Source organism: Stigmatopora argus, chromosome 18 (assembly GCF_051989625.1).
Source record: "Stigmatopora argus isolate UIUO_Sarg chromosome 18, RoL_Sarg_1.0, whole genome shotgun sequence".
In the NCBI taxonomy this organism is placed as follows: domain Eukaryota; kingdom Metazoa; phylum Chordata; class Actinopteri; order Syngnathiformes; family Syngnathidae; genus Stigmatopora; species Stigmatopora argus.
The window spans coordinates 2,828,929-2,849,877 of NC_135404.1; the positions used below are offsets into that span (position 1 = coordinate 2,828,929).

Below are 20,949 nucleotides of genomic sequence, written 5' to 3' on the forward strand. Positions count from 1 at the left end.
CGGCACTTCTTGTTGGCAAGTGGTCGTGCGTTATCCTATTGTGAGGACATTTGTGTGCATCATTTTGGGAATATTTTGAAGGGAAGACAAAGGCAAACGACCCTCGATAGGTAGCATCTGAAAGTTAGGATGGAGGCGGGGCAAATAGAGCCAATCCATGAGAAGAAACGTATAAAAATGTAAAACACAATTAGAAATAGGATTAGTTTAAGAGTAGATTAAACCTATTTTTGAGTGTCTGCATCATAATCCAAGTTCATTTAAATTTGTTTATGTTATGTTACAAGCGCGTTGCCGTGCAAAAAGTCTCTCTAACTTTTGATCTTGGTTTCGTATATTGGAACAGTCATTTGCATATCAAATGGTTTGTAACCTGAACATTCCGTATGTCCAAGCATTCATAAGTAGAGGTACCACTGAAATGGATTAAAGGTTTATACAGCATTTTCCTTGAATTGAATACTGCTGCAGCGGTCAAGTGGTTAGCTCGTCGGCCTCACAGTTCTGGGATCAGGGTTTCGATCGGTGGTCAGTCCTCATTGTGGGGAGTTTGCATGTTCTCCTTCTTGCGTGGGTTTTCTCCGGGTACTCCGATTTCCTCCCACATCCCAAAAACATGCATGTAGGCTGGTTGAACACTAAATTGCCCCATGTATGAGTGATTGTGAATTGTTGTATGTCTCCTTGTGCCCTGCGATTGGCTGGCCACCAATTAAGGGTGTTCCCCGCCTGCTATGCGACGTCAGCTGGGAACTGGCTCCAGCACCCCCCACCCCCCACCCTTGTGAGAATAAGCGGTACAGAAAATTAGTGAATGAATAAATACTGCTGAATTATATTTCTGCTTATCACGTTTTCCCCTCTTTTTCAAAACATTCCGAACATTCAATTTGCCTCGCACTTCTCGGCCACGTTGTAGTATTGCCTGCAAGTGCGCCCTCCAACCTTTTTCATGACCAGCTGGCACTGATTGTACTCTGAATAATATAATAGGGTCAATCTATAATTTATTTGTAGAATACTGTACCTAGTATGTCGTAAAAAGGGCGGAGTTTTATTACCTCTTCATCAGCATCTTCATCTTCTGCGTCATCGTCCATCATGAGACTGGTCTGTGTATGTGTTTGCCCATTGACAGAGTACAAAGGCCTAGTGTAGTGGCCCACATTGGCCTGCTTTGCTACTGCACTGTTAAAGGTTCTGTGTTGTTGCGCCTAGAGGGGACACAAAAATATAATTGACACAACTGATTCAGCGACTCTGAGGTATGATTAACAAATCAGTGAACCTGTCTCATTGCGGCGTCTCCAACTTTATCTGAGTGTTTTCTTATGCTCTCAAGGAAGTCCTTTAACTCAGACATGGAGATCTCCTTAATATCCTCCCTGAGTCTAGGCAAGTTTTCAGCCATGATCTGACAAAACCTATATTGGCTTACCCTGTAGGACACACATAACTTTATTAAAAAAGAAAACAAAAGAAAATACAGTACTGTCAATCCTTTATATTAACAGAACAGGAAATAAAGGACTCTGGATTTCATGTAAAGCGTCTACCGGAAATATAAGTGTCCGTCTGAAATTCAAAATGTGTGTGCATTGCAAACAAAGAGACGGCTTCCAGAAAAGGACGGGTGCACAATCAGTTACCAGCACGTACGGAACAGCTGTATATTTAGTATATTTACATGAGCAGTTGTGTACTTCTATCTGATATAATGATATTGTTACACTCATGATACAGTAAGGTGGGCTCGTGGTCGAGGGCTAAGCGTGTCGGCCTCACAGTTCTGTGATCAATATTTCCGACCTTTCTGTGTAGAGTTTACATGTTTGCTCTGGACTTGCGTGGGTTTTCTCAGAAAAATCTGATTTTCTCCCACTTCCCAGCACTGACTTAGGCTGGTTGAACACTCTAAATTGCTTCTACGTATGAGTATGTGCGCAAATGGTCGTCCATCTCTTTGTACCCTGCGATTGGCTAGCCAACAATTAAGGGTGTCACCTGCCTGGTATTTCGCATCACGCACATTATACCTGGCGGAGAATGTCTACACCAGGGGTCTCGAACTCAAATTACCTGGGGGCCGCTAGAGGCCGAGTCTGGGTGAGACTGGGCCGCATCAGGATTTCCACAAGAAAAGCACTGATAAAACATTCCAACGTTATCAAATATCTTTATTTTTTAACAAAAAAATAATGAATTAAATAAATTAACTTAAAGATGAATAAAAAATAAATCAATCAGTAATACAAAACCAAATAATACTAATGAGCATACAGTAGATATACACTGGCTGGCTAAGTAGAGAAAATGAATTATTTTTATTCCGTTTCAAATGTCTGTATTAACAGCTCTTTAACCTTTAACTTTCTGAACTTGAATGGAACATTGAACATGAAATATTCTGAACACGGCTTCTCTTGCCTACTCCTTGCTGCTAGAGACCTGGCAGCGCTTCTTCTCACATAGTCACATTTGGCTTGAGGGAGGAAGCAGTGGAGACCCTCAGTAGAGCTTGAAGATGCTCATCAGTAAGTCTGGACCTGTACTTGGACTTATTGAAGTTCAAGGTGGAGAAGAGCTTCTCACACAAGTATGTGCTCCCAAAAAGGCACATGGTCCGCTTGAACCTTCGGGAAAGTTCAGGGAAGCTGGGGGTCAACTCTCTCAAAAATTGCCCAAGCTTGTCTGCTTCTCCACTCACCTCCCTGAACTTGGCTTTGAGTGCAGAGTTGCACTGCAGGTCAATGAGCTCCATTTGAAGCTCAGGAGGGGCATCTTGCACATCAAAGGAGAAGGGGTCCGCAAAAATTTGAAATGTGGCTTTGTGTGTCTTGAAGTCTGCAAATCTGTGATCAAATTCCTCCTGTAGCTTCGAAATGGCCTCAACATACTTCTCACCACTGAATGGTGTGCCTGCATCCACGAGAGCCTTGCATGCTGGGAAATGGCAAAGGTTTGTCTGAGAGAGCTGGGCTTTCCATAACACAAGTTTAGTGCAGAATGCTCTCACGTTGTCATAGGCAGCACTGACAAGTTGCCCCTGGCCTTGTAGCTTCTTGTTCAGTACATTAAGCTCATGTGTGATATCAACAAGAAAAGCCAAGTCCATGAGCCATTTGGGATCACTTAGCACAGGATCAATCAACTCACAAACGGCGTAGCTAGCTTTGACTGCTGCATTACTGTCTTTGGTAGCCTTCTTGAAGAGATCCTGTTGCCTCAGAAGACGTGTTTTAAGACTGGCAACCTGGTTGGCTCTCTCATCTCCCTGGTATTTTTCGTACTCCTCAGCATGTCTCGTAGTACAATTACGTTTCAAATTGTATTCCTTGTGCACCGCAACTTTTTCAGTGTAAATGAGACACGTCGGGGTGCCCCTGTGTTCAACAAAGAAATATTGCACTCCCCACTTTTCTTGAAACTGTCTGTGCTCATCACCGACCTTTCTCTTCACGGCAGGCTTTGAAAGAGACATCTCTGGGGCTCTGTAATATGTTTTTCCACTTGGAATGAGTCTCGGGTTGATCTTTCACATTCAGTCGCGTGGGTTTGTGGCGCATGTGCACTTTCGCTCTCCGTTTCAATCGCGGAGATGGCTACAGACACTGACACAGGCTGGATCACGGATCATAGCGCCTCATTCAGTTCTATGCTGAGAGCAGAGGAGGAGTGTGCGCGCCGAGCGGAGTGATCGGCCTCACGGCTTCTCCTCCGCCCAGCTGATTGGAGGAATGAATGAGTGAGTGAGCGAGACACTGGACAGCCCGGCCGATGTCCCGCCCTCCAGAGCCGTATACCTCACCGTGATTGGTTCATTCAGCTCTGAACCAAAGTTCCCTCTAATTTTTTGTTGGTCTGAGCAGAAAGACAACCTCCCTGAGCGCACTGAGTACCAGTGTGAGCGACATCATCGCTACTCGGATGATTCGCCTAAAGACGTTTCGCCGACGGACGTTTGACAGACGGGCAGGTCGCCGAATGGACGTTCCACCGAACGTTCATTCGGCCGAACGGAGGTTTCGCCGAAACGGGATTCGAACGCTCGCCCCGCCGGATCGTGTGTGTACAAGTTTTTCAACCTCGGCCCGCGGGGCATATACGGCCCGTTAGGATTTTTAATCCGGCCCGCCGCCGGTGTTGTCCAAATTATAGTAAAAATCAATGTTCGTCTACCATCAATGGCAGTCCGGGAGTAAGCACCCTTGGGCAGGCAGATGTAGCAGAACCGAGCCGTAAAATGACAGCAATCGGGTCAAATCCATCCTAAAACAGCATTTAATGATTAAATACAAATACTGGATGATATCGCGATGGAGGCAAAAAAACGTCTATAAACGTCCATTCGCCAAACAGCTCAAAATGCTCTCAAATTCGGTCAAATCCAGCTGAAAACAGCGTTTAATGATTAAATACAAATACTAGTATTTGTATTTAATCATTAAACTAACAAATACTAGTACGACCTGTCCGTCTGTCAAACGTCCGTCGGCGAAACGTCTTTAGGCGAATCATCCGGTCACGACATCATCATTGCTCGCTATCGGCACACCAGTATCACACCTGCCACAAGCAGGTGCATGTCAATGTTCCCTCTAATTTTTCATGTAAAACATGCTGTAAAACAAGAAAAACATGAGTGGACAGAGCTACTGCCACTGGCTGCCACTTAAACGGCGCCATCATGGGGAAAGGGGTAAAAAAAAAAAAAAAAAAAAAAAAAATTAAAAAAAAAAAAAAAATCGATCTTTCATATTAAGACGGGGGCCGCAAATTATCGTCCCGAGGGCCGCAGTTGGCCCGCGGGCCGCAAGTTTGAGACCCCTGGTCTACACTGAGCCTATTCCAGCTTTGTTTGGATTTTGAATCGCTGCTAAAAATGCCTGAAGCGTCCAGCATCGTCATCTAAGGAATCAAATGAACCCAAGAAAAAAATGAAAGATGATGACCGCAACAGAAAAGGTAAAGTTGTTCGATATCCTGCGTTACATAAAGAAAGAAGAATCGAACATTCGAAAGATGGCCATGATATCCTTTTCAAAGGACATCAAGCGAGTGGTAACCACTAGGAATAAAATTGTTAAGATGGAGAATGCCCTATCGGTTTGGATATTGGACTGTAGGGAGAAAAAAATTCCACTGCATACCTACATGATTAGAACCAAAGCCAAGAACTTGTACCATAGCTTAGCTCCTGAAGGCGATGATGAGGCTCAGTCAAGTACCAGTGCCATGAGTGAGCCTCGTGGTTTTAATGGAAGCAAAGGCTGGTTTGAAAACTTTAAGGAACGGTATGGGTTCCAAGGTGTTTCGTTGTATGGGGAAGCCTCTTCGGCAGACCAAGAGGCAGCTAAAATGTACGTCGAGGAAGAGTTCCCTAACATCATTAAAGAAAATGGTTATCTTCCGGAGCAAGTTTATAACACAAACGAGACTGGCCTTTTGGAAGAGGATCCTTTCCCGGACAGTATTATTCAAAGATGAACTCATAGCGCCAGGGTTCAAAGCTCATAATGATCAACTGACACTCATCATTTTTAGGAATGGTGCTGGGTTCATGGTAAAGCCAGCCTTAATCTACAAGTTCGACTGTCCCCACTCTTTGAAAAACAAGAATAAAGCCTTGCTCCCTGTCTATTGTTCCACTTGGATCACAAACGCTCTCACAAGGGACTGGCTTTTAAACTCCTTCATCCCGAACGTGAAGTTGTACCTCGCTGAACGGCGGCTGCCCTTCAAGGTCCACCTCCTATTGGACTGTGCAGGAGGACATGCAACTGACCTCTATTATGAAGGAGTTCAAGTGGAGTTCCTGCCCCCCAATACCACTTCCTTTATTCAATCTATGGATCAGTGGGTTATTCGTGGCTTCAAGGCCCTCTACACCAAATCCTCAATGCAACCACAACAGCAGCATCAAAGAGTATTGGCGCAAATACAATATTGCCACATGCCTGACAAACATCCAAAAGGCAATTAAGGACATGAAAGAAAAGACCATTTCAAGCTGGGAAAAATTAGTGCCCCCCACCCCCCCAAAAAATCAACCGTGGCTTAAAGGGGTTTATGCCTGAGCAGATTCCTCACACAACTGTAGGTAAGGCCGTGAAGCTGGCTGGGTTGGTAGCCACTGAAGGATTCTCAGACAGCGGAGGACGTCAACACACTGCTCACGAGCCACTCAACAGCCCCAACTGATGAGGAGCTCATCGAAATGATGTGTTAGGTTGGGTTTTTATTTAATTTTCTCCTCTGTGTGCTTATGCTCATTTCCCATCCTTGTTTGTCCCTCCGGACTTGCTGTTCCTCTCACGCAGCTGCGCTTCATTAATAATTATAGTTCCTGTTTTGTCTATTTAAACATTATTTTGTCATTGTCGGATTGTTTTGATTTTTTTCCTGCCATGTTTCCTCGTATCCTCGTTCCATGTTCCAAGTTCCTCATTCCTCGCTTCCCCGTGTTTTCCACCTTCAGGTTGGATTTTGTTACTTTCTCTGCCTCCAGTTAAAGTTATTAAAGTTTCGTTTGAGCTCTACTTCCCCCGTCCTTGCCTGCTTCCCTGCAATTGGGTCCATTTCTATGTTTCCTCGCCACGACCTCGCCAAAGAGGTGACAGAATGATCCGACCACCATGGACCCAACGGGAAGCCGCCGACCCTCTAGCCGACGATCTACCAGACGACAGCGTCCCAGTTCTCCCTCCGCCAATTATTGGCCCCTTCACCAACTCCCCCTGAAATTTCCCTCACCAGGAGAGAATATTCAGCCTCCGTCGCCCTCAGTTTACCGACCTCACTACCTCGAGTCCGACTCTGATTTTTCGGACTTTGAGGACAGACCGGAGCTGATAGACTTATTAAACTCAGACTCGGACACGGACAGTGATTCCCCCGCCTAATTTGGACTTCGGTTCTCCCCCCAGGAGAGCCTCCACGGGCCGGCCCGGACGACCGCCGGACCGACCAGCCCCACTCTTCTCCACAGGCCGAACGGGACGACCCCCCGACCGGCCGCCCACACACTTCTCCACGGGCCGAACTGGACGACACCCAGACCAGACCGGCCAGCCCCACGCTTCCTTACAGGCCGGTCCGGACGACTGCCGGAATGGGTTTTGAAGACCCACCACGCCCTCCCCACCTGGATATTTTAGGTTATAGTTATGGTCACTCGCTTTTGGGATGTCTGGGATCCGTCCCTTAGAAGCGGGGTAATATTAGGTCGGGTTTGGGTTTTTATTTCATTTACCATCCTTGTTTGTCCCTCCTGACTTGCTGTTCCTCCCGTGCAGCTGCGCGTCACTGATAATTAGTTCCTGTTTTGTCTATTTAAACACCATTCATTATTTTGTCATTGTCGGATCCTTTTGATTTTATCCTGCCATGTTTCGTCGTATCCTTGTTCCTCGCTTCCCCGTGTTTGCCACCTTAAGGTTTGATTTTGTTATTCGACGCCAAGTCTTTTGCTGCTTTCTTTGTCTCCTGCTAAAGTTATTAGAGTTTTATTTGAGCTCTAATTCCCTCGTCCTTGCCTGCTTCCCTGCAATTGGGTCCATTTCCATGTTTCTTCGCCACGACGTCGCCAAAGACGTGACATGATGCAATCGGCGAGTAAGGAAGAAGAGGCAGTGGATAACAATGAGGACGAGAATGAGGATGAAGAACGTGGTCTTACATTAAGAAATCTACAGGAAATCTTTGATATGGCATGCAGTTTGCAACAACGGGTCCAGGAGATTGATGACAACAGGGTCAGAGTCATTGAATTTGGCAATCGTCTTGACAGTGTCATGTCTTTGTAAAAAAAACATATTTGTACAAATAAAATAAACAGCAGTCACATCTCCCCATCATGATGCTCCTTGTGTACTGAAAACCTATAGCAGAAGCTCCTCCTGCTGCCGCTATGGCGCCCCCTTGAGATTCAAGCAGTGAGGACTTGGACTAAATGGACTAAAACAACAATTTACCTGTTTTTTTTAGATTACAACCATTAACCCTTTTTTTGGATTATAACCATTAAACGTTTGTTTGTTTTATTTCAAATATTTTCACTGTGACTACAGTATTTCAAGTATTCACATTTTTTATATAGAGATTATATTTATATATTAATACATTAGTCTTTTGATATTTGTTTGAGGGTGAGTGGGGACTCAGGGGGCTGCCCATGTTCCGTGGAGTATGGAACCTTAGAGCTTGTCACTCATTTGATACATTTGGATGTCGATATGTTTGTTGATGCAGTAAGTGCCCATGCCTCCTGTCTACTTAATTGGCATTCACATTAATTGAGACAAGTCTGAGACATTGTCTTTGTGAGAATGCAAGCAATATTTTGCCCTAGCCCGGGGGTCGGCAACCATAGGTTATGGAGCTGTACGTAGCTCTTTAGCGCTGTCCGAGAGGCTCCCTGGAGCTTTTATCAAAAATGTTTGAAAATTGTGTGTTTTCCTTACATGGCTGAAAACTCTTGCTGTCGGCATTAGGCAGAGCAGAACTTTGTAAATCTCTTTCATCATTGGAAAGCGATCTTTCCCAAATGCACTCTTTAATTTAAATGTGTGGACAAAATGACTCTGGGTTAATTGGTCTTCCATCTTGGCTTTTCTGTGGGATGAGAGCATCAAGTAGCAGCTGGTAATCTTCCCACTCGTCCTTTAATTCCTCCTGATCCAGGTCTCTCATCTCATCTCATCTTCTCCCGCTTTATTCGAAGTCGGGTCTCTGTGCTCCGTAAAATTTGTCAGCGTACTTGGACATCTTTGCATAATTTATGTGCACGCTTTTGTTTCGTCAATTTGATGAGTTTACACTGAATTCACTAATAAAAAATAACTGCCAATGTTGTGGATTCTTTCATTCAAGAACCTTTGTAGTATCGGGGAGGGGTTATTGTAAATATCTTACCGGGGAATATAGACCTTCTCCAATTGTTCCATGGTTTTCAGTGCAGCGTAGTATCTGTGGAGAAAAATAGTAACTGGTAAAGTGGAAAATTTTGCAAATCTCTTTTCCAAAGATGTATCTGAAATAAAATATAACCAAGTTTTAAAGACTACTATAATGCTTTTACACTTTGACACCTACTGTTATCGTTCACCATTTCACATCGCGTTTTCAGTATGTAAAAAAAAAGGGTGAAATCAGAGCAATCAGCATGGAGATATTTTTAATTGAATTATGGAAATAACCCTTCCACTTCTGGTAATTAGCATATCTCTCTTGAATGAACATAACCACTGACTTAACCACAACATATGGGACAGGAGTGAAACGAGAACATATTCTGACTAATCAGCCTTCACAAACTGAGGTGGGTAGAACCAATTAAGTAAAAAAAACTAAGAAACACTACAAAGAAGAAGAAATTGCAGTCTTTGGCACAAATCAACGGGGTTCATCCTCAGGTCGGTGTACTGAACTCTCATCATTAGGCTGATAGGCAGGCTGTGAGGGATCTAATTGGTCGTTCAGTGAGTGTAAAATGTGTTGTACACACATGAATAGAAGAAAGCCTCATAAACTGTACAGTGAAACGGTCTGTCAGAGTGCAGCACACCAGGAGGGAGATAACACAAAGGCAAGAAGTGGCAGGCCTGTGACCTGCCCAGCAATTACATTCAGTTCAGTTAGTGATATGTATTTGACCAATAAATCCTCTTCTAAATTTAAAGTAACAGTAAAAAAGCCATGTCATTAGTCCTGAAATTAGAACTCCTCCCGAAACACATAGGTAAATCTCACAGCATGGTCTAATTGCTCAAGATTGGCAGTGGGCCTTGACAGGACTGCAACGAGGGGGCCTTGTTACAAACGAGGGCACACTGAGGGTCAATTGTCTTGTAATTGAATGGCCTGTTCCTTTGGCACACAGTAAAGAACAAAAAAGGGTAATTTTATTTCATCATTGATCTTTATAGGGTAAAAAAATGAAGATTACTTATGAAATTTCAGCCAAATATTTTGGTCTTATTTTGTAAAAAATAAGTTCATGGAATTAGTTTCATATGTAAAGATTACTTGTGGAATGTTATCATTTTATATAAAAATGACATCAGTTGGTAACGACCATCAGAAATGGCCCATCATTCTCGCAGGGTCATGCATGATTCGCAGTCTGAAAGTTGGGAAAGAGGGAATTAAGAATTAAATATTTTATTATATATAACATTTCTTATTTCAATTAGATTGTATTTCTTGTTGCCATGCCATTTGCGTAACATCACCTCGGTGGGTAAAAGAAGCCGCAAAATGAATGTGTATATTGTGTTACCTGATTGTCCCTATCAAATTGAAATTAGTGAATTTGTATCAAAGTGCTAATCAAAAATCCTTTTGAAAAACCAGTTGAAAATAGGAGGTAGGGGTGTGTATTGCCTGCTTTGCTTTAGCATGAAAAAAAATCAATACTTTTACTTTGACCTTAAAATAACAATAAAAAATAAAACAAAATAACAGATAACAGCGACCCCAACATCTTTGTCCAAGGAAATACAATCAATGTAGTTCAAGAATTTGAATACGTAGGAATCACTCGACTCTCAACTAGCCTTCAAACGACAGATTAAAAAACACGCTAAATAAAATTACATTCAATTTGTCTTATTTTAGGTTTATTAGAAACAATCTAACACCTGAGTCACCAAAATTATTTTTTGATACAATGATCATATTACACATGACTGACTTACTGCCTAACAAGTTGGTCATCGGCCTGCAAAACAACACTAAAACCAATGAAACCATTAATAAGCAGGCTTTGAAAGTATTGGACAGAAAGCCAAAAACACACCACCACTGTCAGATATTAAAGAATCACAAATGCCTGAACTGGAACAATACAGTGGTACCTCGACATACGAGTGCCCCGACATACAAGCAATTTGAGATACGAGTAAAATTTTGAAAAATATTTATCTTGAGATACGAGACAAATTTTGATATACGAGCAGACAGCGGACGCGAGAGGCTGCTCATAAGAACATCATGGGCACTGTCTCTCTCCCCGCAACTCTCTGGTTGCAACTTCCTCTTGTAATGTCTCTGCGATCACTGGGCGGAGTGTTGCATTTTTTCAGTGTTTTTTTCCCCGTTAGTCAGTGCGAATAGCGTGTATCCTACTTTTCGTTGGCAAGTGGTTGTGCGTTATCCTATTGTGAGGACATTTGTGTGCATCATTTTCGGAATATTTTGAAGGGAATACAAAAGCAGCTTTCTAGGCGAACTTCTTGGTTCTCCATACGTATTGGCGAGCCAGCTCAATCACACGTACACTACTCATGTATTTCGATTATTTCGTGCTTGATATCGATTGTCATCATACGCCTTTTCTTCATACTACCCTTCGTTGCACCAGCTTGCTTTAGATTCATTGTGTTTCCCTTAATCCTGCACTGACTAACGCAAAAAATCACGGAGGGAGATGCGTCGAGAAAGACTGCTGAAATCATAGCGGCTTGTCCACCTGGCTGTCTCGATTGCTCGTATCTCAAAATGTGTCTCGTATCTCAAGGTAAACATTTGTTCGGAATCTTACTCGTATCACAAATTCCTCGTATGTCGGTGCACTCATATGTCAAGGAATTACTGTAGTTCCCTTCAAAAAGAGTGCTTTCAGCTTTCCGTGCCGCACATAGCTGAAACTCAATACCAATTAACATATGTGAAATCCCGTCTCTGACCCTCTTCGCCAATCATCTTAAAGCCTGGCTGTTAGACGAAAAAAATTGCGATCACGACGCTGTCTAAATTCGTGCTACGTGTATGTGTGTACGTGTCTAGTGTGTGTTATTGTTTATCTCAGGGGTGGGCAAACTATTCCACAACGGGCCGCAGTGGGTGCAGATTTTCATTCCAACCCATAAAGAGGACACCTTTTCACCAATCTGGTGTCCTACAAGTGAAATCACTGGATTGCAGTCAGGTGCTTCTTTTTTTCTGCAGAAATCTCATTGGTTAAAGCGTCTGTGCTGGATTGGTTGGAACAAAAAACTACACCCACAGCAGCCCTCGAGGACCGGTTTGCCCAACCCTGGTTTATCTGGTACCTACACAAGGAACTAAAGATGGAAATTAGGCGGCGGCTACAATCTTACATATTTACATTTGTTCATTAACATGAATATAAATATGTTCATTAATATGTGCTGTCGCTTGTCAAAATAAATCAATCAATCAAATGCGTACCTTTTGGACTCCAGTTGCTCCTTTAGTTTGCTGTACTTTTCTAGCACTGTGACAAAGAACAATAAAGCCAGAGAGAAATATGCATTAGCAACATGTCATTAGCATTATAACCAGTGTTGTTCAAGTTACTTTTGAAAAGTAAAGAGTTACAGTTATCGTAAATTCTCTGAAACAGTAATCAAATTATGTTACTAGTTACTCAACTATGAAAGTAACTGTTACTTTAAAAAAAATTAACAAAAACGCAATAAGATTTAAAAAAAAAATTGGCTTGCCACCAATTCTTTGTGTCCCATGGTTGGGTGAGATGTATTCCAGCATCCCCAGTAATGTTTGTATTTCCTCTCTGAAAAGCCTCTACTGTCAGTGTGTTCCCCACTGCGATTGCAGCAGACTTTTGTTTAAACTGAGTTTTGTATGTGTCTGTTAGTAAGCCATACTATTAAGACCCACCCTACTCTGTCAAAGTGTGATTTGGCTTACCATGACATCTTGCTCTATTTTATTCAATCAATAACCCGTCATGTGCTTTATTCACGTTAGAGTGAAAAGAGCCTCGTGGACTCTAAAGGGTTGTTCAAGAACCCTTTAGAGCCCCGTGGACTCTAAAGGGTTGTTCAAGAACCCTTTAGAGCCCCGTGGACTCTAAAGGGTTGTTCAAGAACCCTTTAGAGCCCCGTGGACTCTAAAGGGTTGTTCAAGAACCCTTTAGAGCCCCGTGGACTCTAAAGGGTTGTTCAAGAACCCTTTAGAGCCCCGTGGACTCTAAAGGGTTGTTCAAGAACCCTTTAGAGCCCCGTGGACTCTAAAGGGTTGTTCAAGAACCCTTTAGAGCCCCGTGGACTCTAAAGGGTTGTTCAAGAACCCTTTAGAGCCCCGTGGACTCTAAAGGGTTGTTCAAGAACCCTTTAGAGCCCCGTGGACTCTAAAGGGTTGTTCAAGAACCCAACGCTGCCAACTGAGACACCACGGGGTGATAAAGAAGCAGAGACGTATGTAAATAACAGATTGATTCACGTGCTCTTGAACATTGCCTGCAGGCTGAGTGATTGAGAGACCAAGGAAGGTTAGGACAATGTTCAGTTGAATAAAAGTCAATCGTGTTTGCTCATAGAATGTCTCATGTTCATTCATGAGTACAGATAAAGACGTTTCAGTCGGATCACGTAGGTGATGGGGTAACCCTTGAACAGTAACTGTAGGGCCATTATAGGCTAAAAAGTGTAAGGCGTTACGTTAGAAGTTACAGCAAAAAAGTAGTTATGTAATGCCGTTAGTTCCAACTCTGATCATAACTAATACATACGCACCTCTTCAACTACAGAGTTCGTGCAAGATTGAATACAGCCCTACAGACCCCAGGCAAATAAGAGCATCCATCCAAAAAATTCTGTACTGGATTCGGACAAGGGCCAAGTTAACAACATCTGCCAATGGGGTCTCGATGGAAATTCAATGGGTTGAATAGGAGAAAAAAAAGATGGACAATGGCCTCAGAGCCAGAAAGTGATGAGAAAAGGACAGCCCTGAGATCTGAAATGAAAAACTGTTTATTTAAAAAGATGATGAAACAAACAAAAATAGATTGGAAAGCAGATTAAAAAAGTAAACGCAAAAAAAACATTAACGTTAACAAGATTTATATTTATATAGATTTTTACATAATCATTTAAACATTCATTGGAAATGCCATTTGACTTCTGGTGGGCTGTTTAGAGAACAAACCTACTCCTAATGGGGTCACTGAAGAGATTACCTGCTGCAGTGGGTACTATGTTGGTGCCCCCTTGTTATAATATTCTACCTGGAATGCAGAGCTGGAGTTTCTCCACAGTTGTGGCCATGTTCCTCTGCTGTATCCGACAACGAATCACCTCCACGGTTTGAGCTGTCACCTGGGGATTATAAAAGAAAACATAACATTAACCACATTTAAAAAGCCTGTTAAACGGAAATTATTCACATTTTCTCTCTCTCCTACAAACCACAATTCCAAAGAAGCTGAGATGTTTGTAAAGTTCCAATAATGATGCAATGATTTTTGATTCTTTTTCAAAGTATTATATACCGCCCCCCCAGCCCTCGCTAATTTAATTTGTTTGATAAGCAGTCATAAAGAAATAGTTTCTTACCTCCTTCCCAGCTTCTTGTAGTCGTTGATTAGTATCTGTCACTTGGCCCTTGAAAAAACACAATGTTAAATTTCAAAATGAGAAAAAACAAACTACCGTATTTTTCGGACACCAAGTTGCATCAGGCAACGAATACACAATGGTCAAGAAAAAAATACAAGTCGCAATAAAGTATAGGTTGCATTTTTGGGAGGGCGATTTGCTACTTTATCAGAAACCAAGAACACACACACACGTTAAAGTAAAATGGAGAACAACATTCTAAACTGGCATATGTTAAACCTTTCAGATAACTATAGCCTAAAAACACAGCATAACAGACTGTCGGTAGTCAGAGAGAGAGGAAAAAAAAATTACACTTCAGTATTAGTCGCAGGCCTACCCAAACTATGAAAAACTGTAAATCCAGAAAATACATAACTTAATTTTCCCATTTTTTTAAGTACACAATAATGTCTAAAATGTAGTCCAACCCAATTGATGAAAAGAGAAATTGTGACAGTTTTTGTTAGGTATAGGTTCCATTGGGTGGTTAGTTTAGCTTTTTGTGTTCTTAGCTTTTTCCTTTTGTGACTTGTCCTAGTGAATACCCATTGATTTCACCTGTTGTTTCCCACCTCTGGAGTATCTGATTGTCTCTTCATCTCCTCTCTGTCATGCTTTTTCAGTCCAACATTTATATCATTCAGTGAATTCCTCATTTTCTTCTGGTGCATAACTATCTATTTGTTAAAAATGTGAATAGTGCAGAAAATATTCTTACCCTTTGACCGACATCTTCAACGTGTTCTTAGGTACATATCATTTGTGCTATCTGTATTTGCCCCCTTTTTCATGCACTCTCATTTCCCTCTCCATCCTTCTTCCCACAGCTGCTCAACCTTGTAATCAGCTCATTGTCCATGAAGGGCCAAGGACAAAGGCAGGCAAATTCAGATTAACCAGGCAGCAGGAACCTGAACCCATCAACGCTCCACTGGGCCTTTCATGGAGTTTAATGGCTTGTGACAGGCTCTTTCTCACAGATTCAGTGACAAACTTCTCGATTCTGGATGGGGATTTTTGAACTATCTGCTCCTGTCACACGGCTCAGAGCCATGACCCAATTGACCAGTCGGCTTTTTAAGCAATCCTTTCAACGTTAAAGTTTCCAATCAGAGGAGCAAACTACATAATACCTATAATTCTTTATTATCCACAGCAAAAGATTCCACAAATATATAATATATATTTTGAAAACACAATAACCTGGTCACATGGTACTGCTTTGTTCTGACACATTGGGCTTTTTTATTACCACACAATGTTACTCTGTGATTCCGAAGAATGAAACACGACACCTTCGGGTGGCTTTGGGGTAACACCTTTGTCACTTTATTTAAAGGATGTAGTGGTCACTGTCAATGTTCCCTCTAAGCTGCGTGTGTGCGCAATTGCGCACTACTCTCGTCTTCTCTGCGCACAGCAAATCATATGGAGCGCACAAAATTAAATCCCAATTATTATTATATTATTATTATTATTATTATTATTATTATTATTTTTAGCTGTGAGGCCGACACGCGAACCACTCATCCGCCAGGCCGCCCATTCATAGATATTAATCATTACATTTTATTATTACTAAATCATTTATGTGTAGTAGACATACACCTGCTTATCGCAGGTGTGATACTGGTGTGTGCCCATAGCGAGGAATGATGTTGCTCACACCAGTACTCAGTGTGCTCAGAGAGGTTGTCTTTCTGCCCAGACAAACAAAAAATTAGAGGGAACATTGGTCACTGTCCTAATGGATGACATGGCGTGTAATAAACTATGTATGGGCTAGAGCAGAGGCCGGAGGAAAAGTTTGAAATCTACTGTGTCTACTTTAAAATTGGCAATTTGGTATTTGGTTTTCAGAAATGGTTGCTTAAAAAAATGTAAGTGAACATTTTTGGGGATTTCCGGAGTTTAGGGAGGTTGTCCGGATTCCCAGAGTTTGCGTTTCGGGAGGAACTCCTGAAATTCCGGAGTAGTTGGCAGCCCTGCAGATTTGTGGAAAGGAAAGGTTTCTTCTTTAGAGGTTGGAACAAAAGCCCGCACCCAATGGAGCCTTTTTGAAATAGTTTGCCCAACCCCGGTCTAGAGGGCGATTACAAAAATAAAAATTTTGCCAAAGGGGTGGGGTCTCAACAGGAAGTTTAAAATGACCTTTGCCATTTTTTACCCCTAACTTTGAAATGATATAACTTGCCTGTACTTCAATGTATGTGCACCAAACTTAAGGGAGTTGATCATTGTCCCGCCCTAAAGGGTCCGATAGGGGCCAACTACACATTGATTTGGGTTTGGTAGGCAGGTGTGGCCTCAGAGCTCAGTGGCACCCTCTTCAATTTCTCATCTACGTATGAACGAGCGATTTTGCGACACTCCGAATTGTGTCAGGTCGGCACTTGCCACATGTCCGACTAGTGCGGGGGGGCTCGTTTGGACCTGTTCAGTAGTATTTGCAGTCCTAGTTCAAAATACAAATACAGGTTACGAAACCATCCCGGAACGAATTCATTTCGTAAGTAGGGGTACCATTTTCTTTACTTGGTGCGCACAAAATCGGTACAGCAACCCCACCAAGTAGATCTGAAATCGTATGGAACACAAGTGTATGAATATAAATATGTTCATTAAAATGTGCTGTCCCTTATCAAATAAATCAATATCTCTTTTCCGTATTCACAGTGGTATGCACAAGGGCCTGCCATTTATGGACAGCAGGTGAGGGACACCCTGAATTGGTCACCAGTCAATTGCAGGGCACAACAAGGCGGGCAACCATTCATTTACACACGTGCTCTCTCACTCTCATTACCATGAGTTTTTCTGCATCCATGCGGACTTTGAGGAGCTCTGTGATGGCATCCACAAAACCTTGGTGGTGGAAATTGCACATCTTCTCAATCTCTCGGTCATGATTCCTTATCCGGGCATCCAGCTTTTCCATGAAGCGCATGTGGGCATTTGGCTGGTCATCGTAAATTGATCTGGCAGAAAAAAGTTAAGAGTTATGAGAAGCATGGTTAAAAGAACAAAGATGATCATTATGAGCTAGAGATGCCCTAATATTGAAATTATTGGCCCAAACCAAAAACTGGAAATGAAGAAACCGAGACCTGGGGTCTATCCCATCTTAATTTAAGGCATGAGGCGGCAGACACCCTGAATCAGTGGCCAGCCGATCGCAGGGCAAAGGAGACAGACAGCCAGTAAAGCTCACACTCATACTTCGGGGCATTTTAGAGTGTCCAACCAGCCTACTTTGCATGTCCGTAGTAAAGGAAACCCACACATGCAGATTCCACACAGGTGGACCAACCTGGATTTGAACCTAGGGACCCCAGAACTGTGAGGCCGACAGACTAACCACTCAGACACTGGGCTGCCAGGAACTGAGATTCTGATAAAAGCCTTGTTTTAAGCCACAGCAAATGCACATACATATCTTAAATACATATTTAAATACTGCATTAATTATATAGTGTATACTTGGTACAGTTCCAGTAAGAAACCTGAAGTGGCCAACTTGAAATGTTTTTTCATCACTGCCCACCGCTTCCGATGTTAGTACATGTAATGGGAAAACAAAGAGAGCAGGTACTTGCTTAATAAGGCCCGTGTGACGCACATTGTGACAAATTTCAAAACCTTTGCGGAACAAATTCACTCGCGAATGCGATTGGAATCAAATAAGAATAACTACAGAGATAACACACTTCCATCAGGGCAAATTGACATTTTAACCAATGCATGAAACAGTTAAAAAATTGGTAAATTAGTGTTTTTTTAAAATGACCCGAAACACAAAATATAGGACTTCCGAGTTCACTTGAAACTGGATTCGAGACTTCAGGCTTACAAAACAATGACTTCTTCCCGCCTTTGCTTGTTTTTGATTGACTGACTTTTGTCTTATCCCCTGGATCAGTTGCCTCAGCGAAATGGGTTTTACGCTTTCTCTGATGGTAAATTCTAATCATTAGTGTTATATCAGATCTTCCCAACCCAGAGAGACCTCTCATGCATCCAGGAACTAACAGTTTACCCTCCTTTTTTTAAATCACATTTGGCTTCTGGTTTTTGAAAAGTAAATTAACCAAATGTATCTACTGTAACTGTAATAAAACAACGAACTTGCAATAACTGCATTAACTATCAAAGTGTTCGGCATTCGCTTTCAAGATATCTTGCGCCATATTGTGTTCTAAATGGATATAATGTCTAAACCCCGATTTTCAGATGAATTCAACTTTTTCAGTCTCATTTCAATGCAAAAAACACCATCTTATATTCGGGCCAATTCGGTAATAGAGTAAGAATGGGAATGAAAGCTTGTTTCCAAGAAAAAGCTAGCATAATATAGCATACTAATTATATTCATTGCTTAATCTGAATGAATTGTGTCTAGCTAACTCACAATTTTTAACAACCGAGCTCCGCTTTAGCCAGAAGTTGAACTGACTGGAAAGAAGGCCCTTTTGCCTCACTGAAACAACAAAACCAATCTTCAAAAGTTTGGTAGAGGGATCACACACCATGCACCATCCCACTCACCCCACCGTTGAACCCAGCACCAACAGTGGGGCCCATAACCGGGGCAACCATCACTATGGAAGATGCCGTGCCACGCGTCTGCTCTGGTCATGGGTGGGCGAGATTGATAGGATAGAGGGGACAAATGCAGAACTAAACGGCTACACTCTGTTTGAACGAGATTACTGATTAGTGCTTGGACAAGAGACAAACAGCAAATAGCAGATATTGTAAACATTTTAAAATACATTCCAGAAAGAAAAATACTCTTTAGAGCATTCTAAAGTAGATTTTAAGGAAAGTCCTTTGTACATTCCACATAAACAATACTGGTTTATCTAATTGAGAAAGTGTCCAAATCATTCAAATATCAGTTTAATACATTTAAAATGGAGACAGGTATATAAAGAAAAAAATAGGAACAAAACAAAAAGGGATGACTATGGCACCTACTACAAACTTCAGGAAAGAGCTGACAGTCATTGTTTTAAATAATTATACCTCCATCTAGTGACGGTTAAATGAAAGGCTACACTAAGAGAAGGGTATGCCTGGCCTCAACACTATTTGAAATATCAGAAAACTGAAACCAGTCTGAGGCCCATCTGATTTATACTCCTTTAAAACAATGTTGCATTCTGTGAAAGAGGATTTTCAGTCAAGTATGTTGTCAACTAATAAGGCACTGTATGAGACGTTGTAAGTTGCTTGTTCATCCTTTTAACTGAAATGTTGATATGCCTTTGACCAGTAATGTATTCAGAAAAAGGGCGGCCTGGTGGGGCGAGTGGTTAGCGCGTCTGCCTCACAGCTCTGGGGTCCTGGGTTCAAATCCAGGTCACATCCACCTGTGTGGAGTTTGCATGTTCTCCTTGGGCCTGCGTGGGTTTCCTCCGGGTACTCCGGTTTCCTCCCACATTCCAAAGACATGCATGGTAGGCTGATTGGACACTAAATTGCCCTTATGTATGACTGTGAGCGTTAATGGTTGTCCGTCTCCTTGTGCCCTGCGATCGGCTGGCCACCGATTCAGGGTGTCCCCCGCCTCTGGCCTGGAGACAGCTGGGATAGGCTCCAGCACCCCCCGCGACCCTGATGAGGACAAAGTGGTTCAGAAAATGAGATGAGTACCAACACACTGAAGCAAACTCATTTAAATTGCAAAAAAGTATCATATGATGGTGCCTAGCAATAATACCAGTACCAAAACACATCAAATCCAGCATTACCTTGCTGAAATTGTTGGGTACAGACGCTTCCATATGCCCGATTTTATAGGAGACTATTAAGGTGATTTTTAGAAGTGTTAGCTAAGACAGCAGCATGATTACAAACTCAAAAGCCACAGCTACAATTCGGGTTTACATTTTGACAGGTCAACAGTCAATATCAAATTGTGCAAATATCTACGCAGTACCTCTTTACTTATACCACGAACATATCAAACCAAAATAATGGTCTAAATTAACCTGTTAGCAAATGCATCAGCAAGTTCCTGATTGTTAAGAACATGGTTAAAATTGCTAACATTAGCTTACCGCTGTATAGGATAGCTAAACGATGTTACGGACAAAAGACACATACTGGAGGTGGAAGAAACATTTTCTGATACTGAGAGTTGAATCGGTTCTGTCAGAAAACAGATGTTCTTACCGAAGCGTAGGACCGACGCAAGCCGTATCCGTACTCTCTATTTCCTGGAGAATACGCTCATGTTCCGTTATACACTCCAGGGTTTCATTCTCCGCCATGATTATGTGTGCATTATGGCTGTCTATCGCTGCAGCGGTAGGAGCGTAGGGGAACTATGTGCCACTAGATGGCGCGCCAACTCCGTGTCTAATTCGGGAGAAGCAGCTACTAACCAGAAATAATACATTGAACCGTTTAGTTTTCAAAATTCTGCGGTATCATGAATATCCTCCAATCAACACATCTTAAAATAATCATTCTTTATTTTTTAAGGGAAGCGTAACCTTGTCATGTAGCAATTTTTAATTCATTTAACTCATTGGAGGCCATTGACGACGTTAGAATTTCAATTCATTTTGACTGG

The 20,949-nt window shown here is 42.2% G+C and overlaps 1 protein-coding gene across 6 annotated transcripts in view; it reads right to left on the reverse strand.

Annotated features, from left to right (window-relative positions):
- exoc6 (exocyst complex component 6) overlaps positions 1–20,702 on the reverse strand; it is a 73,526-nt gene extending 52,824 nt beyond the window's left edge. For 5 of the 6 annotated variants that reach the window (XM_077625364.1, XM_077625367.1, XM_077625365.1 and 2 more), the window contains exons 1-8: positions 20,547–20,702; positions 17,176–17,347; positions 14,325–14,372; positions 13,997–14,087; positions 12,193–12,238; positions 8,914–8,967; positions 1,289–1,439; positions 1,062–1,214 (exon numbers count right to left, since the gene is read on the reverse strand). In XM_077625364.1, the coding sequence (XP_077481490.1) occupies positions 1,062–1,214; positions 1,289–1,439; positions 8,914–8,967; positions 12,193–12,238; positions 13,997–14,087; positions 14,325–14,372; positions 17,176–17,347; positions 20,547–20,644 (813 nt within the window). In that variant the 5' untranslated portion in view covers positions 20,645–20,702. Of the gene's footprint in view, positions 1–1,061; positions 1,215–1,288; positions 1,440–8,913; positions 8,968–12,192; positions 12,239–13,996; positions 14,088–14,324; positions 14,373–17,175; positions 17,348–20,431; positions 20,496–20,546 lie in introns of those variants that run through there. The other variant, XM_077625368.1, reaches the window with a different exon arrangement.
- Positions 20,703–20,949: the final 247 nt, after the last annotated feature.